The sequence below is a fragment of the Solanum dulcamara genome, chromosome 11, assembly GCF_947179165.1.
Source record: "Solanum dulcamara chromosome 11, daSolDulc1.2, whole genome shotgun sequence".
Classification (NCBI taxonomy): domain Eukaryota; kingdom Viridiplantae; phylum Streptophyta; class Magnoliopsida; order Solanales; family Solanaceae; genus Solanum; species Solanum dulcamara.
Genome location: NC_077247.1, coordinates 45,392,288 through 45,409,373, shown reverse-complemented (window position 1 = coordinate 45,409,373; position 17,086 = coordinate 45,392,288). Strand labels below are relative to the sequence as shown.

General features: G+C 30.3%; 1 protein-coding gene across 1 annotated transcript; it reads right to left on the bottom strand.

The window, feature by feature from the left end:
* Window positions 1-5,517: 5,517 nt before the first annotated feature.
* Window positions 5,518-17,072, bottom strand: LOC129872619 (uncharacterized). The gene is made up of 10 exons (XM_055947559.1): window positions 16,734-17,072; window positions 15,977-16,101; window positions 15,636-15,881; window positions 15,157-15,412; window positions 14,829-15,049; window positions 7,507-7,783; window positions 6,819-6,943; window positions 6,478-6,723; window positions 5,988-6,243; window positions 5,518-5,899 (listed from the first exon to the last, which is right to left on the bottom strand). The coding sequence occupies exons 1-10, from the start codon at window positions 16,990-16,992 to the stop codon at window positions 5,676-5,678; spliced, it is 2,235 nt and encodes a 744-aa protein (XP_055803534.1). The 5' UTR covers window positions 16,993-17,072; the 3' UTR covers window positions 5,518-5,675.
* Between the last annotated feature and the right edge of the window lie 14 nt (window positions 17,073-17,086).

The following is a 17,086-nucleotide window of genomic DNA, read 5'->3' as shown; positions in this document are numbered from 1 at the left end:
ATTTATTTGATCTACTTACAATCTGAATCCTAAGATATGTTCTTTATGAAAGTTGTAGGTAATGATGTTGTGGTTACTCAGAAATTTGAATCACCTAATTTGGACTATCCTATGAAAAGTTATGTCCAAATTACTTTAGGCATGAGAGAATATAATATAATCAAAATACTTTAGTCATTAGAGAAATAATTATGATCAAAATACTTTTAGAATATGATCAAAATACTTTAGAACATGATCAAAATACTTTAGTCATGAGAGAACATAATATAATCAAAATACTTTAGTCATAAGAGAAATAATTATGATCAAAATACTTTAGACATGAGAGATCATAATATAATCAAAATATTTTAGTCATTAGAGAATATAATTATGATCAAAATACTTTAGTAATGAGAGATCATAATATGATAAAAATATTTTTAGGCATGAGAGATCATAATATAATCAAAATACTTTAGTAATGAGAGAAATAATTATGATCAAAATACTTTAGAACATGATCAAAATACTTTAGTCATGAGAGAACATAATATAATCAAAATACTTTAGTCATGAGAGAAATAATTATGATCAAAATACTTTAGACATGAGAGATCATAATATAATTAAAATACTTTAGTCATTAGAGAATATAATTATGATCAAAATACTTTAGTAATGAGAGATCATAATATGATAAAAATATTTTTAGGCATGAGAGATCATAATATAATCAAAATATTTTAGTAATGAGAGAAATAATTATGATCAAAATACTTTAGGCATGAGAGATCATAATATAATCAAAATACTTTAAAACATTTTTATGTCTTCATATAAGGACCTTTCATTAATCAAAAAAAAAATTAATGCATTTAAGAGCCAACATAAACTAACATAAGATAGGTGATTAAACTTCAAATATTTAATAATCTATGCAATTAGAATCATGATATGAAAATCCATAAAGTTTCATGCTTGAATTAAATAGTTTTTTTGATAATTTATTTGGACTTCAGGAATGAAAGGATCCATGAATCAATAACATTTTAAGGGGTGTTACATTATATGTTAAAGTTGATGGGATTATATGTGTTAATGTTAAATCTCTGTTTGGGCCGTGTTGGAGATGTTCTAATCTAAAAATCGTGGATAAATTTCGATTAATGTGGTGGTTGTTATTGTGGCTGATTATATAATGAAAATGAAAGAATTTGATATGTCAAGTTGGAGTTATAATTGTTCTAAGGGTGGTTGTAATGTGTGGCTGCTTGTGTTGAATTGAAAGATTAAGTGTAGTTACGATTATGTATTGTATGGCTATAATTATTGGGCTATTATAAATCATTTCGATAGAGTGTGATGGCTGCAACCTATTAGGAGTAATTCGATAGTATCCTAATCATCATGTTGATAATTAACGAAAGTTAAATGTTATGAGGGATGTTCGGAGTATTCTCGAATCTCGTCTTGGCTAATCTTAACATGGCATTTGAACGTGTAATTATTGATGTTGCTTAGTGATTGTATGGCTTCTTGAGAGGTGGGGAGAGTGAGCGATATAGGGAAGGTGCTGCCCAATTTTCTAGAAATAACCTACAAACGATAAAGTACATTTTATGCCTTTCCATAACTTAATCATAATGCTTAACATCTTAATATAGGTTGAGACGTTATTGGGAAGCATATACGTGTTGTGTACGAATAAATGCTAAAGGTATGTAAAGCTAACATTTCTTTCTTTTGGCATGATTCATATGAAACAAACGGACGACGAATGTATAAATTTCAAAGAAACTCTTATTCTTAGATATACTAGGATGGCTAATGTTCTGGATTTTGAGAAATTATATCATTATGTTTTGATACATGTGTATGATTTCAGCTGTTCTATTTTGGTATAATTCATATTTCGATAGAATTCATATTTGATATAATTCATAATGACATTTAAAGGGTACTTGAGATGACTATTGTCTTGATTTTCAAATGATGGTTTATTTTGATTATTCTATTGAGTCTCAGATGATGATCTAATTGTATATGGTTGCTCATGATATTCTACTCGTGCATACTGTTATTCTATTATTTATCGAGTTTCGGGTTGATTATGTTATCGTGCATAATGTCACTACATTATTTATCGAGTCCCATGATGGGCCGGGTACCATATATGTGTACACGATTTTATTCATCGAGTCCCTTACTAGAGGGTCGGGTACGTTATATGATGATATAATGTTATGATGATGTGATTATGGCACCGATTCCTATAATGGGCCAGGTACAGTATATGTAATGATATACGTGATTTTATTTCGTAAGGAACAGGTACAGTGATTTCTTGATTATATTTCAGATGTGATCTCCTTTAGAGTATTTTATGCTTATATACTCAGTACATATTTCGTACTGATCCCTCTCTTCGGGGGGTTGCATTTCATGCCCACAGGTACATATATTTCTTTTGGGGATCTGTCAGCTTAGGATTTCCACTCAACTGTTTTGGAGTGCTCCATTGTCTCGGAGCCTAGATTTTCGGTACTGATCCTTTTGATGTATATATTTGTTATCCAGGGGTACGGCGAGGCCCTGTCCCGTCATATACTATTGTTAATATTCTTAAGGTCTGTAGACATGTATGGGTGTATATATATGTTATCCAGCTGTACTAGTATGACTTATGTTTGAAACGCTCCCATTCGTAGTGGAAGCCTTGTTGGCTTGCGTATGTACATATATATTTTGGAATGTGGTATGTAGTGACATCCTTGTCGGCTTGCGTATATATATATATATAGTTGGGACGTTCACACACGTTATGACAGCCTTGTATGACGAAAAGAGTATTTTTGAGCCAGAATATAGTTTAAGGGTATATGTGCTCTATTTTGAATAGTTGAAGGACAGTTTTGACCCTTTTCCATTCTAAAGATAACAATCACTACATTATTTATGATTTAGATCTATTTTATAATTAAAAGTAAAACAAAATATTATACAAGTTTAAAAATAATACTCTAATTAGTATATTCAATCAAGTGAATTCTTAATTTTATTTTTAAACACTTCTAGAATAGTTTTGATAGTTTATGTAACAATTGACTCAATTGAAGGGGAGCCTTGGAGTAACTGGTAAAGTTGCTGCCATGTGACCAGGAGGTCACGGATTCAAGCCTTGGAAATAGCCTCTGGCAGAAATGCAAGGCAAGGCTGCGTACAATAGACCCTTGTGGTCAGGCCCTTCCCCGGACCCCGCGCATAGCGGGAGCTTTAGTGCACCGGGCTGCCCCTATGTAACAATTGACTCAATTAAAAAGATTTTCATAATTTTAATCAATAAGAACTTAAGTAAGATTTATACATTTGTTGTGTTATATAATATACAATAACTTATATATGTATATTCATGTCTTACAGAATATTACGAGAAATGTTATATTGTCGATTGAATTTTTTTTATTAAATTATTATTAATTATTATGTAATTCTATAATTTATGAGAATAAAATATATATTAAAAAATTGTTAAATAAATATAAGAGATTTTTTCTAAATTTTGCCTTTAATTAACCCATTTTCTAACCCTTGAATTCGAGTCCAAATCTATAATGTGTGAGACAAAAATTAAACTTAGTTCTAATTGTATTATCCAAGGGATTTGGAATCATCAAGCTGAGTAGTGAGATACAGAGAAACACATGTTTACAAGAACGAGACCCGTAGAGCTCTGGTGATGGTTGTTGTACCCGTGGTGGTATCGGCAACAAGCCTTTAAATTCAAGTCCAAATCTGATAAGCTTTAAACCTATTTTTTTGACATATCATTCATGGACTTTGGATCATCTACAACTGCAAGACTTAATAAAAAATTTTGTCTCTTTTTATCGGAAAAAATCATGCCCAGCTTCGTACTGTGCTTCGCAACCGAAACCAGAAAGCATGCCTCCCTTTCTCGACTCGAAAAGTCACATTCTTCCTCACAATGTACAAAACAAAATGAACTATCGTAGTAATTAGTTTTCAAATAAATGTATATTTTAGTCACAATACCTTTTAGTATTTGTTTATGCTATATGAATTCATTCCATGTATTAATTCTTCCGCATTCTCTCCTAGTTTGAGCAATATGTTTCGTGCCAGGTCAAGGGTTAGCTTAGGGCCACTCGTAGGTTCAAGTATCGTGTTACGTCCAGTATTTAGACTCGGAGCGTGACATATTCGAGAATTGTTTTTTGAGAAATACAATATTTGATGTTTTCATGATTGTGAATATTCATACCATACTTTTTATTTTTATTAAATTAAAATGTATATATTCAAATTTTCGACCAATATTATAGTACCTTTTTTTGGAAGAGCTGAAATCTTTGATTGTTACTCCTATTTCTTTTTCTAATCTTGCAAAAATATTGTACCTTTTTTTTTTCTAATTCTACAAAATAATACGTAGAATAAAATAGAAAATATGAAATAATACTATAACATACAATAAAATATAAAATTTATTATATAAAAATAAAAATAAAATTCTTAAACGGAACTTACCCAAACTCATGAGATAAGCTAATTTATTAATAAGGGATATATTGGGTAAATATATGTATATGGAAAGGATAATTAGTCTTGAAAAAAATAATTTTTTATTTCTTTTTGAAGCAATTTTTTTTAACGTATTCCCAAACCGAAAAACTGTTTCTCCTTCCATTTATTCACCATTTTTTTTTCCATTGAATATGACTTGCCCTATGACTTTTTTTGTAAAAATTGGTCAAGCTCCTTTTTTTAGGGGAACTACTGGGACGATTTTTTTTTTATTTTTTTTTTTTAATTTTGAATTATTGTTGACTTATTATTAAGTATTAATCAATAATTATTTTCAACTAATTAATTTAACTCTTTCACTTTTCTTTTATTTGACTAAACATAAAGAATAATTTTGACCTCCTTTTCTTTCTCTTTCTCTTCATACCCTATTGCTCCTTCTTCAAATTTTTCTCCAAGAAAAAACTTCCATTGCCCACTGCTCAGCATCTCAATTCGTCCCCGTCGCCCCTCACCTCTAAAGCAATCCGGCAGCGGCTCAGCTTCGCATCGCTTAGTGTGTATTTCCACCCACAACGTTCTATAGATTGTAAGTTTGTAAGTCTTCAGGTGTTGGTTGTTCACACCATTTGCATGTTGAAGTCTTTTTTGCGGTCATTGATGTGCAACTTCAAGAGCTTAATGATTGTTTTGATGTAGTGAGTAGTAATTTGCTTCTTGGGATGGGTAGCTTGAGTCCAGTTAATTTTGGTTTGATTTAGTTTATAAGTTTAATAAACCGACATAATTGATTTGATTATTTTAATTTTAATGAAAAATCAAACCAAACCGGTCTATGTACACCCCTAATCACAAGATTGATTAATAATAGCTATATCTTGCTAATGTCTCATTTGAATAATCGATGCATAACAATTATCAAGCACTTTGTCAAACTTATATAATTTGCGTTTATAGATTAAACTCAAGCAATTTCAACACAAGGTATACTCATAACAAAATTCTTCATTAAAAAGTGGGGGACTGGAAATACAACATTTTATCAAAAATATTAAACACTTATGATTACATCTTATAGTAATTAAAGATGTCAATTCCACAATAATTAATATTTGTAACGAAGATAGATAGTATTTGATAATTAATCAAACTTGAGCTAGGCGACTAATATCATAAGGATATGCATCAGATGACTTTTGAGCTCTATATGATCTCCTCCCAACAACTATATTTGCAGCTTCAGTTGGATGAAATGCATCCCAAAATAGATATTCATTTCTATTTATGCATGGTCTTTGGAAAGGAAGACACGTAATCTGGCCGTTGTTCCTCCCTACTCCACAACATCCAGCATTCGTCACTCTAAATCCTGAAATTAATAGTAGACTCGGGTAATTAGAAAAATCATACGGAAACAATGATTGATGTAGGGGAAACTTAGAAATGAAAAAGATTACCAAAGGCAGCAGGATTTTCAATTAAATCTTGGAAAATTCCATAAGCATCAATGTAAATGAATTTTGCATCAGGTGTATTTCCATTCAAGTTATCAACAAGTGCCTTGAGTTTGTTGTTGAATAACTGATTTGCTACATTGATTCTTTGTACACAAGTTCTCCCATCTGGGCTGTTTTGGGCCAATGCATTTGGGCTGCACCCTATCTGGCCCACTCCAATCAAGGCAAACTTCCTTGCTCCATTGCTGTATAGAATCTATCACCACAAAACATACAGTTCTTAATTATAGTTTTTCGCTTTTTGTCAGTTTTAACATATAAAAATAATAGTTTTTTTCCTACTTTACTTTAATATTAATTACTTGTTCACCAAATTATTTTTCAAAATCAAAAAATGTTATGGTAAAAATACTCATATTAATGATTTTTTTTAAAGAGCGTGTTCAAAGTGGATAAGTAAAAATGAACAGTCAATTGACATACAACTTACCTTTAGTTGCTGAGTATATTGTTGAATAAGAACATTAGCATATTGATCAGGAGTGAATTGTCTACTAGTGGAGTAAGAAAGAGGCATAAAATAATTATTAAGATAGTCATTGCTACCAAGCCCAACTGAGTAAATGCACTTTTTAAGATAATCAGCTGCTGCATTCTGATTTCCTAATATTTGCACCACTTGTTGCACTGTGTTCCTGTAATTATTCACTTGTCCAGAAAAACTGATCCTTCCTCCCTAAAAAAAATTCATACACAAAACAATTTTTAGTTATACCCAAAAAAAATAATTGAAGAATAAATAAATAGAAAAAAAAATGAAGTACGTCGTACCAGTTGTCTGCCAGTTTCATCTCTAATTCCAGCAGCTGCAGAAGCATAATTGACACCTCTGAGAATGTCTCTGCCCCTAGCAGATGAATAGGGTGGAATATTGCCGTTGAACCCCAGTTGTTCCGCTGTAAATTATAACACATATAATTAATCTCAACTTTTTTATCGGGCAAGAGAGATTGTTCGGACAGTAAGCACCCGTTGGTGAATTCAAACATGTATATATGAAGATGCCTAATGAACAGTAATTAAATATTTGTTATCTCATAAAAGGAGCAAGAAATATTTTTACAGAAAGTACAAGTATAAGAAAATAGATCATTATGATTTGAATTAAATCTTATAATAGTAATAATTAATTAACGTAATTTCACACACATTCGGATTCTAACCACAAATTTGTAATTACAAGTTTTCCTTGTTTAAATTGTTGCTAGCAAACTATATATTTTCAATAACTTGGTACTAAATTAAAATCAGATATTTCATACGTAAAGTAGCAAATTCACCATATAGGTACTAATAAGTGCACGTTTAATTCAATAATGTCATGAAATCAACCTATAGGAAAAATTTCAATAATAATTTTAAATACATACACATCATTAATTAATTAAAAAGTTTATTTCCTATCTTAAAATTCTGAATCAGTCGCTATAAACAAAAGAAAGGAGATATCATGTCTTACCAATGACATCAACTGTAGTTTTTCCATTAGAGAATCTCCCAGTTGGACCACCAGGGAAATCAATACCATAAGGCAAGTAGTTAGCCTTAGCCAATGACTGAATATTGTTGTTATTCCCATTATCCACCAAAGAATCACCAAATATGAAATAACAAGGAACTTGCTGTGCATTTGTTCCAAAATAATCTCCCAAGCTTATCAACCCTAAAACCACCACCAATATATATCTCATCCTCATCTCACTACCCATTTTGAGACTCTTAGCTTTAAAACTAGGCTAAGTACTTAGTAGTTAAAGTGATGAGTAGTGGGGATGAAAGGAGTTAGAAAATGAATGAGTATATATAGATGTTGAAAGTCAAATATAGAGAGACAATATATTTCGTTTAAATAAATTTATGTATATTATAACTTTTACAGATGAGAAGTTGATTAGATAGCATTAAATTTACGCGGAGCTGGTAGATTTTCCCACACTGATTAGACGGCTACGTGTATCTTTTTTTTGGTTATAGCTATTCTGACTTTCTAAGTTTGTCACTGGATCTTTCTGCATGGAGCTAATTAAGTACTTAATTACCTCATACTAATTAAACTTCATGTGTGTTCATATGAAGATTTCTTCTAGGCCTTTTCTCAGCTTGACACCTACTTTAGAACCATCCTTTTCTAAGTACGACAAGCAAAAAACTGTAACATGTATGATTATAGACTGTGATTCTTTGGTGTAGTTTGTGTCTATATATATATATATATATATATATATATATATATGTGATTACACTATTAGACTAAAAAAAAGGTCAGTCCGGTGCACTTAAGCTCCCGCTATGCGCAGGATCCGGGGAAGGGCCCGACCACAAGGGTCTATTGTACGCAGCCTTACCTTGCATTTCTTGGAAATAGCCTCTAGCAGAAATGCAAGGTAAGGCTGCGTACAATAGACCCTTGTGGTCGGGCCCAAAGAATCACAATCTATAATTGTACCTGTTACAGGTTTTTGTTTTTCGTAGAAGAAATCTTCATAAAAATCTTCACTCAGAACTTTACAATATCTAACAAATGACTATGTACTGTAATTAATTAGTCAAGGGTACTAAAAGCTAAAAATGTCATCTTATCGATCCATCATTGTACATTATAAATGATTAATGATCTACTAAGCATGTAGTACATTTTCCCCTTTTCTTATTTAATAAAGCTATTCTGAATCGTGCTTCAGTTGATTAGTTTTTTTTTTAATCAATAGCTGGGAGTTGATAAATTAAGTTCAAATATATCTACTCTCCCCTTGTCATATATATTAGTTGTCTACTTTTTCTCATGCACGTTTATTAAGAAAGCATAAATAAAGACAGTCTTACTAATTTACCCTTTAAGAAACTTATTTGAACTTTACAAACTTGTTTACACTTTTAGAAAAGGAATTAATTGTAAGGATAAAATAAAATAAAAATAATTAATTATATCTTGGTCTTTTAAATTGACAAGTACTCCTTCTAACCATATTAAGTAAATTATAGGGATATGGCGCACCCCTTAACAAAAATATTTTAGGACATAAATAAATGCTACTTTTTACTATTGTCCTTTTGACTATTCCTAACTATTCTCCTAAAAAAAGTAAAGTAGTTAAGAACATTGTTATATCATAAATCCAAATAATTCTCTTGAACTTTGAATAATTCACTTATTTTAGACTATGAAAAAATCTCAATAATTCACTTAATATGACTAAAAGAAATAGTAATTTGGGAAATTAATACGAAACGAAGGAAATAGTTAGAGCAAACATAATTTTAGGAGGGGGGGGGGACAATTAACAGTTTTAGATACCTTTTTTCTTTTTTTAAGGAGGGTGGGGTTGGGGTTGTGTGGTGGTGGTGGGTTGGGACGGGGGATGTAGAGACGTAGCAGTTCGTTATAACCATTTGTATAAACTCATTATTTTTTTTTATAATTATGATGTCCATTCAACTAGTTTTATAAATTCTCTACTCATACAAATAACAGATAATTTAGTTTAGCAAGAATACTCGATCAGCTGAAAAGAAATTACCTAATTGAGTGCACATGTACAAATTCAGTATTAAACTATTTTCTCTTCATATTCATCACAGATCGAAATTGGTCGACATGCAGAAAGTGAATTCATCACAACCTCCCAACTACTAGCTGGTAATTAAGTTCATAAAATGATTTTGCACATTAAAGTCCAAAGTGCATATTGCAAAGTCTCAATCATGAGTTGTCGATGATTCATGAGCAAACCATGAAATGATCAAAGTCTACTGCACTTTGGTTTGACTTTCTTTACACTTTAATTTTCCCCACAAGAAAATGAACCAACAGTAAAGAGCAATGGCCAAGAAGATAGAAAAAAAAGGCGGAACCCAGTGGCCCTTAAAGTTGGTACCAACTTTCACTTAGACACCTTAACTAAGCTTTGTTCATTTTAGACATCTCAAGTAAGGTTCTGATGTGTCATTTTGACACTTTGTGCTGACTTGGCACGTTGTGTGTGCTGCACCCATTTTGAGCGCGTGAAGACCACTTTTTTTATTTTTTTATTTTTGTTCTTCTTCTTCTTCATTTTCTCGATGTTTTCCTCCGTAACTTTGGACCTTGATTTGTAATCTCATTGTCATTGTCTAGATCTAGTTCTTATTTTCCTTCTATTGTTAATTAGTAATTGATTTTTTAAAAGTAAAGTAGAAAAAATTATATCTTTGTAAAATAAATTTTTCAAAATAGTTTCTTTTGATAGTGTTTCTTGAGAAGACAATATGGGTGGGAAAAGAGTTGGGGTTGGGGTGGGTGGAGGTGGAGAAGACGACAACGACTGGATGGCGTAGGTAAAGCAGACAACTAGATGGGGGTGGTTGTTTTTTTTCGAAAATCACTTTTTATTAGAAGATGAATTTCTTTTTTTTTTTAATTATTATTTGGGTAAAAAATGACATATGTCATCAAGTTAATGACCACTTTTTTTCTACTCAAAAGTCATTATTTTAAAATTATTTTTGATATATATGTCACATGTTTTCATTTAATTGGCCACTTTGATACATTATCGGCAAGTGTATTACACACACTTTAGATATTTGGGTGATCGTAAAAAAAGTGTCAAAATGACACATCAAAACCTTACTTGAGATATCTAAAATGAACAAAACTTAATTGAGGTGTCTAAGTAAAAGTTGATGCCTACTTCCGAGGCACCGATGGGTTCCCAAAAAAAAAAAAAGTCCCAATCAATACTCATGCTAATATCTAGCTAGCTAGGATATCGACATGCCATTAATGCAAATTTTTGGGAAGACTTAGTCATAGGGTGTACAAATTAAATCTATGAATTAAAAACATATATTTGGTAAGGAGAATGGCCGACTTTATTGTATTTATGAGGGGAAGTGATGGATGTGATTGTTTAAACTACTTGTCAATTTAAAAAATTAAGATAGAAGTAACGAATTTTTTTTATTTTATCCATTTAATTAATTTTTTTAAAAGTGTTAAAAAAAGTTTCATAAAGAGTAAATTAGTAAAACTCTTTTTCTTATTAATATGATTTTTTTCAAGGACAAATAAAAAGGAAAACTGATAATTAATATGAGAGGAACGCGGCTTCTACGATCCGGAAGTTCTCTTGCCAGTCACATGGATTTGAAGAGGAGAGTAGCTAGCTAGGATACATAAAGTTATGGGATCAACATATCCTTGGGCAGTTGGCCAATTTGAATTTGGCATCACAATTGATTATATAATTTTTTTTAATTAAAAAAATAGGGATGAGTTAGTTTTTAAAAATAAAAATTTTACAAATAGCTATTATAAAAATTTTAATAGGCCGAAATAACTATAGTTTAGATAATTACATTTCGTAACTATAGATAGCTATAGCAATTATTTTGTATAATACGATGACAATATACAAATAGGGTAAGCACATAAAATTCTGTATTTATACATTTTAATTTTTTTTGCAGAACTTTACAAATCAAATATATCAATATTATAATTATATACATGGTATGGTAAGCATATACAAAATTTGGATTTATTCAATTAGGAAATTCTGAATTTATACAATTAAGGGCTTAATTATACAAATTCTACGTAACTATAACTATGTATATTAATTACTGAAAAAGATTTACTGCGAGTGGAATTAACTTAAACTATAACTATGTATATTAATTAGGAAAAAATATCGGGGAGAACACTTTTTAATAAATAATTACTGATTTAAGTGATATCTGTCATGTATTAAGAGTGACTTATGTGCTTTAAAATATATTATACTTTTTGGTAAGAAATTGACACAATGTATTATAAATGTATTAAAGTGAGTGATAAATATATTATCCATGAATAAAATTTGTATTAAATGAGTTTTATAAATTATTCTCACTAAATTGTATTATAAATATATTATAAGTGTCCAATTAAAAAAATATTATTGCAGTAAATGATAAATAATTTTTTAATATAATATATTTATGTAAGTTTCCCTATTAATCAATTAGTGTATGTTTCTTAGTTTGTGTCATTTCCCTTTTTAAAATAGTACAAAGCCCACCCAAATAGAAAGTGGATCCTAATTCAATTGGAACTTTAGTAGAATGATCAAGGTGCTTAATTGATAGTCAAATTAAGTGCTGATCAGTTTAGCTTTAAATTAGTTGAGTAGAGGTGTTATGTATGACCTTTTTATTTAACTCGAACCAATATATATAATTTAATGATTTTTCCAATTTTGTTATTTTATACCCTGTTCGGCTTTTTTGAATATGATATTTTTAGCAATATTAAGGACATGTTTGATCATGTGAAATGAAATTATATGAGATAAATTTAAAGTTTTGTTTGGATATGTAATTTAGATTTTTAAGTTATATTTTTTGCCCATAAACATAAAGATTTCATAAGTTATGAAACTATCAAAGTTGCCTCAAGTTTTTATACAATCTTACTAAATAAATAAAAGTTTATAATAAAATTATAATACACTATCACGAAACTATTCTAAAAAAAGATACAACATTTATTGATCGAACTTCAATTCAATATAAAAGTAAAATTCAACATGAGTCATAGTTTACTATTTAGTTTGAGTCATTTATTGGTCAATATCATTAGTAAATATATCATCGTGTTCATATTTTATTACTCCTTTTGTATTCTCACAAAGAATTATGTAGATATAAAATATTAATTTTTTTTCTTACAAAATATAAACATGGGGACACTTTCTGTATTTTAAAAATACGAAATTCTCAAATCAAACTTTTTGAAGAATTTGAGATTTCGTCTCATAATTTAAAATCATGAAATGAAATTATATGTTCAAACACTGATTTCGTCTCATAATTTTAAATCACGAGATAAAATCGCATGTACAAACACCTACTAAAAGTTATCTTAAGAAACATATTATACTTTGATCATCTAGTGATCATGACACATACATATCTAAATTTTAGCTATATAAATTCTTATGTCATAAACGACTAAAATAAATCCTCGTATAGTGAAACATTCAAAGGTCTTTTAATAAATCCTCGTCACGACTAAATCATAACATAAAAATGTATATATAATAGATATTTGAAAAGAATCTATTTTCTTTTTGATCTAGCAAATCAAAGTTGTAAATGTTTTTACTATTATAAAGCATGCAGATCTAAAATTAAATGTTGATAGAATCAAAATGACCCTACAATCTTGATAGACTTTTATGACTTTGATTCATTTTTTTTTATACCATATACTTATTAAAGGTACGTAGCTTATCAATGTTTTGAAAAAATGTTTTTAGAGTGAAGCGCGGTAAAAATGCGTTTGGAGTAAGTTTAGGGGCGGAAATATGGTGAGGTGTAAGTCTCATTATTCAGGGTATACGTTTAGGCGTTGAGCGAGATTTTTTTTGAGGCGTAAATTTAAAAAATTTCCGAGGAATATGATTCTTTTACACTTATAGCAGGCCGGATAAATTTACTTGATACGTTGAAGAAATGAAGAGCTAGTTTATATTTGAAGGTATAACTTCTCCAGTTTAAGTGTTTTCGAACTACCATGACTTCGGATTGAAAAAAAATTGATTTTGGATCGTAACTTCAAAAAATCTCCCCAAATTAGAATTAAAAATTGCTACACAAATCTTTAATTAAGTACCAAAAACATAAAATCAATTTGTAATTACTTTTTTAGAAAAAGTTAAAATCCTAAAGGTTAAAAAAAAAAAAAAGATAAAAATTCTTGGCCCTAATTTAATTCTCTGTCTTCATTTATACCTACACAAAGCAAAAATGTATCATCCTTCATTATTTGCTCTAGTTTGAAGCCTTTGAATGTAGGTTCATTTTTTGCTTTAATTCTTTTCAAGTTATTTTCTTTTCAAGTTGGTTTGCAAATCTTCACCTATTATTTTTTTTCAAAATGTAATTAGTTTTTTTATGAAATAGTTCTAATTATTTTTTAGTCAATTGTTGATTCTAGTTAGCTTTTTAAGAAGCAATTTTATATACACTTTCACTTATTTTTATATTTTCTTTTTAAATTTCTACATAATTTTATCTTATTTTAATGTTTATTTTTATTTTACTAATTTTAAAAATATAAAAAAAAATTAAAGATTCAAAGAACTTATGGCTCACTTTGTCTTTGCGCCGCACCTAGTAGCTACAACAGTTTGTTTGTGAGCTTTAAAATTTTTCGTTGAGATTTTCAAAGAACTTATTAAGGTACGTGTTTCTAAGTAATTTCTTCATATAATACGAAGTTAATCTCTTGAACTTCTCATACATGTATAAGTTATATTCTAGCCACAAATCAGGGCAGAGCTAGGAAGTTTATTTTATGTATATATGTGTGTGTGTTTAATCCCCTTTTGACTTCTTCATGTGTTTGTTTCTTTATATTTCGAACCCTAATGAAAATTTTGTCTCCGCCACTACTACAACAAACACAAAGGAAAGGTCCGCTTCAGGATCATTTAATCTTCAGATCATGAGCCTGATGAGTTGACCAATTCCTCTACCCTGCTTCTTCCCTCAACTCTATTGTCTTCAACACTACCAGCTGCAATGCCACTTAATTAGGGAGTATAAGATAAGAAATTTACACATACAATTATTGATGAAAAGAAGGAACAAAACAAAGTTGTCAAACTCACATATAGGAGAAGCCATAACATCTCTCAAATAATAAAATTAATTAGTAGTAACTCATAATACATTATAGGACAATAATAGAAATTCCACAAGAATATATATATATATTTCAGATTGATCTGATATTAGTCTCACCTCTAATCTTCAGAGTTGAGCTAAATGCTGAATATCAAAGGGGTAAGCATCTGATGATCTTTCAGCTCTGTATGATCTTCTCCCAACAACTATATTTGCAGCTTCACCTGGATGAAATGCATCCCAAAATAGGTATTCATTCCTATTTGGGCATGGATTTTGTAGTGGAAGACATGTTATTTGCCCATTGTTCCTTCCTACTCCGCAACATCCAGCATTCGTCACTCTAAATCCTAAAAGTTGTTTAAAACCCAAATATGTTAGCCAATCAATATTGTACTTTTTTTTAGTCTGTTTTAAGAAGATGTCGTGCACAACATTTGATAGAAGAAATACTTACCAAATGCTGAAGGATTGTCAATTAAATCTTGGAAGATATCATAAGCATTAATGTAGATAAATTTGGCATCTGGTGTATTGCTGTTGAATTCATCCACAAGACCCCTTAGCCTACTGTTGAATAGCTGGTTTGCAGCATTTATATTTTCTGCACAAGTTCTCCCATCAGCACTGTTTTGGGCCAGAGCATTTGGGCTACAACCAATTTGGCCCACTCCAATTAAGACAAACTTCCTTGCTCCATAGTCGTACAAAGTCTGATGCAATACACACAAAATGCAAAAAGCCCAATTAGCCTTGGCGTGTGTGATAGCGCACGATTTTATCTAATATCTTTCGTAATCTTCAAAATACTCTTCCTAAAACATATAAGTAACTTGTAATTATCTCTCTATCCTATTTATATCATTTGTCCTTCTTTTTTTTATGTGATGTTTATCAATTACTTTTAATCAGCTAACCGAAAAGTCTATAACTCACCTTTAATTGTTGGGTGTATTGTTGAATAAGAACATCAGCATATTGCTCAGGATTGAATTGTCTGCTAGTGGAATAATACAGGGGCATAAAATAATTATTGAGATAATCATTGCTGCCCAGTCCAATTGAGTAAATGCACTTGCTTAAATAATTAGCAGCAGAATTTTCATCTCCAAGTATTTGCACCACTTGTTGCACTGTGTCCCTGTAATTATTTACCTGACCACCAAACGTAATCCTCGCTCCCTATAAAGACAATAATTCAGCAATAATATAATTAAGTGAATATAACAAAAGATCAATTAGGCATGTACAAAACTACAAGAAAATTAATTAATTACCAATTGCTGGCCAGTTTCTTCTCTAATTCCAGCAGCAGCAGATGCATAATTAACACCTTTGAGAATGTCTTCACCCCTTGCAGCTGCATAGGGTGGAATATAATCCTCGAACCCCAAAAGTTCAGCTGTAAATTCAAACACAATTAATATATTTTTTTAACTTACTTTTGGCAAAATTAAAAGGAAAAAGTGGAAAAGGAAAGTCGAAGACTTTAATATCCCATTATTACCATTTTTGTCTACTCTATGTCACTCCTTATTTTGAAAATGGAAAGATAAAATTATACCTTTCTTTTTGGGGAAATTCAACGGTCAAGCTTGTCGAAAAAAAATGTGTCTAGTGAATATTCGGTCAGTACTATTGTATGACTTAGGTAGGTAGAATTATGCCTTTAGTTTCAATCTTTAGATATTATTAGGAAGGACTTTCTTTTCAAAATTTAAAATTGGGATTTGTATCATGCTTAGTATCCCCACATGGATTTACAATAACGTATTATACACTTAATTAAGAGAAACAAATAAAATTATCTCTTAATTAATGTAGAAAATGAGAGGTATATGTATATGTACCAATAAGGTAACATAGGAATCTTTTCTATTAACGGAGCAAGTACTGGTGCTTTAGATACATGCAGAATTTATACATATAGCAATATCAATTATACTTCATATATTTATACAAATCTCTCACACTAGCTAGCTATATATAAATGTTATAATTAGAAGACTAATTAATTTAATTTGAGATAATTACCGATGACATCAACAGTAGTTTTGCCATTAGAGAACCTCCCAGTTGGACCACCAGGATAATCTATACCATAAGGCAAGTAATTAGCCCTAGCCAAAGACTGAATATTGTTGTTATTCCCATTATCCACCAAAGAATCACCAAATATAAAATAACAAGGCACTTGTTGTGCTTTTACCCCATAATAATAATATCCCCCTAAAAGCACCACTACTACATACACCACTATCCATCTCCTTACTTCCCCAGTACCCATTATCATAAATCTCAAACAAAAAGAAGCTGAGGGGAAAAAAAGAGTGTAGTAGTAGAAAATAGAGCGTTCCAGACTAGGTAGATTAACAAGTGTCTAATTA

Excerpts from the sequence above, each read along its gene's own strand:
- LOC129872619 (XM_055947559.1), bottom strand. The coding sequence starts at position 16,992 with ATGATAATGGGTACTGGGGAAGTAAGGAGATGGATAGTGGTGTATGTA. Across the intron at positions 15,050-15,156 it reads TGACAATCCTTCAGCATTTG|GATTTAGAGTGACGAATGCT; the intron begins GTAAGTATTTCT and ends AACAACTTTTAG. Across the intron at positions 7,784-14,828 it reads TTCAGCATTTAGCTCAACTC|CCTAGTTTTAAAGCTAAGAG; the intron begins TGAAGATTAGAG and ends CTAAGTACTTAG.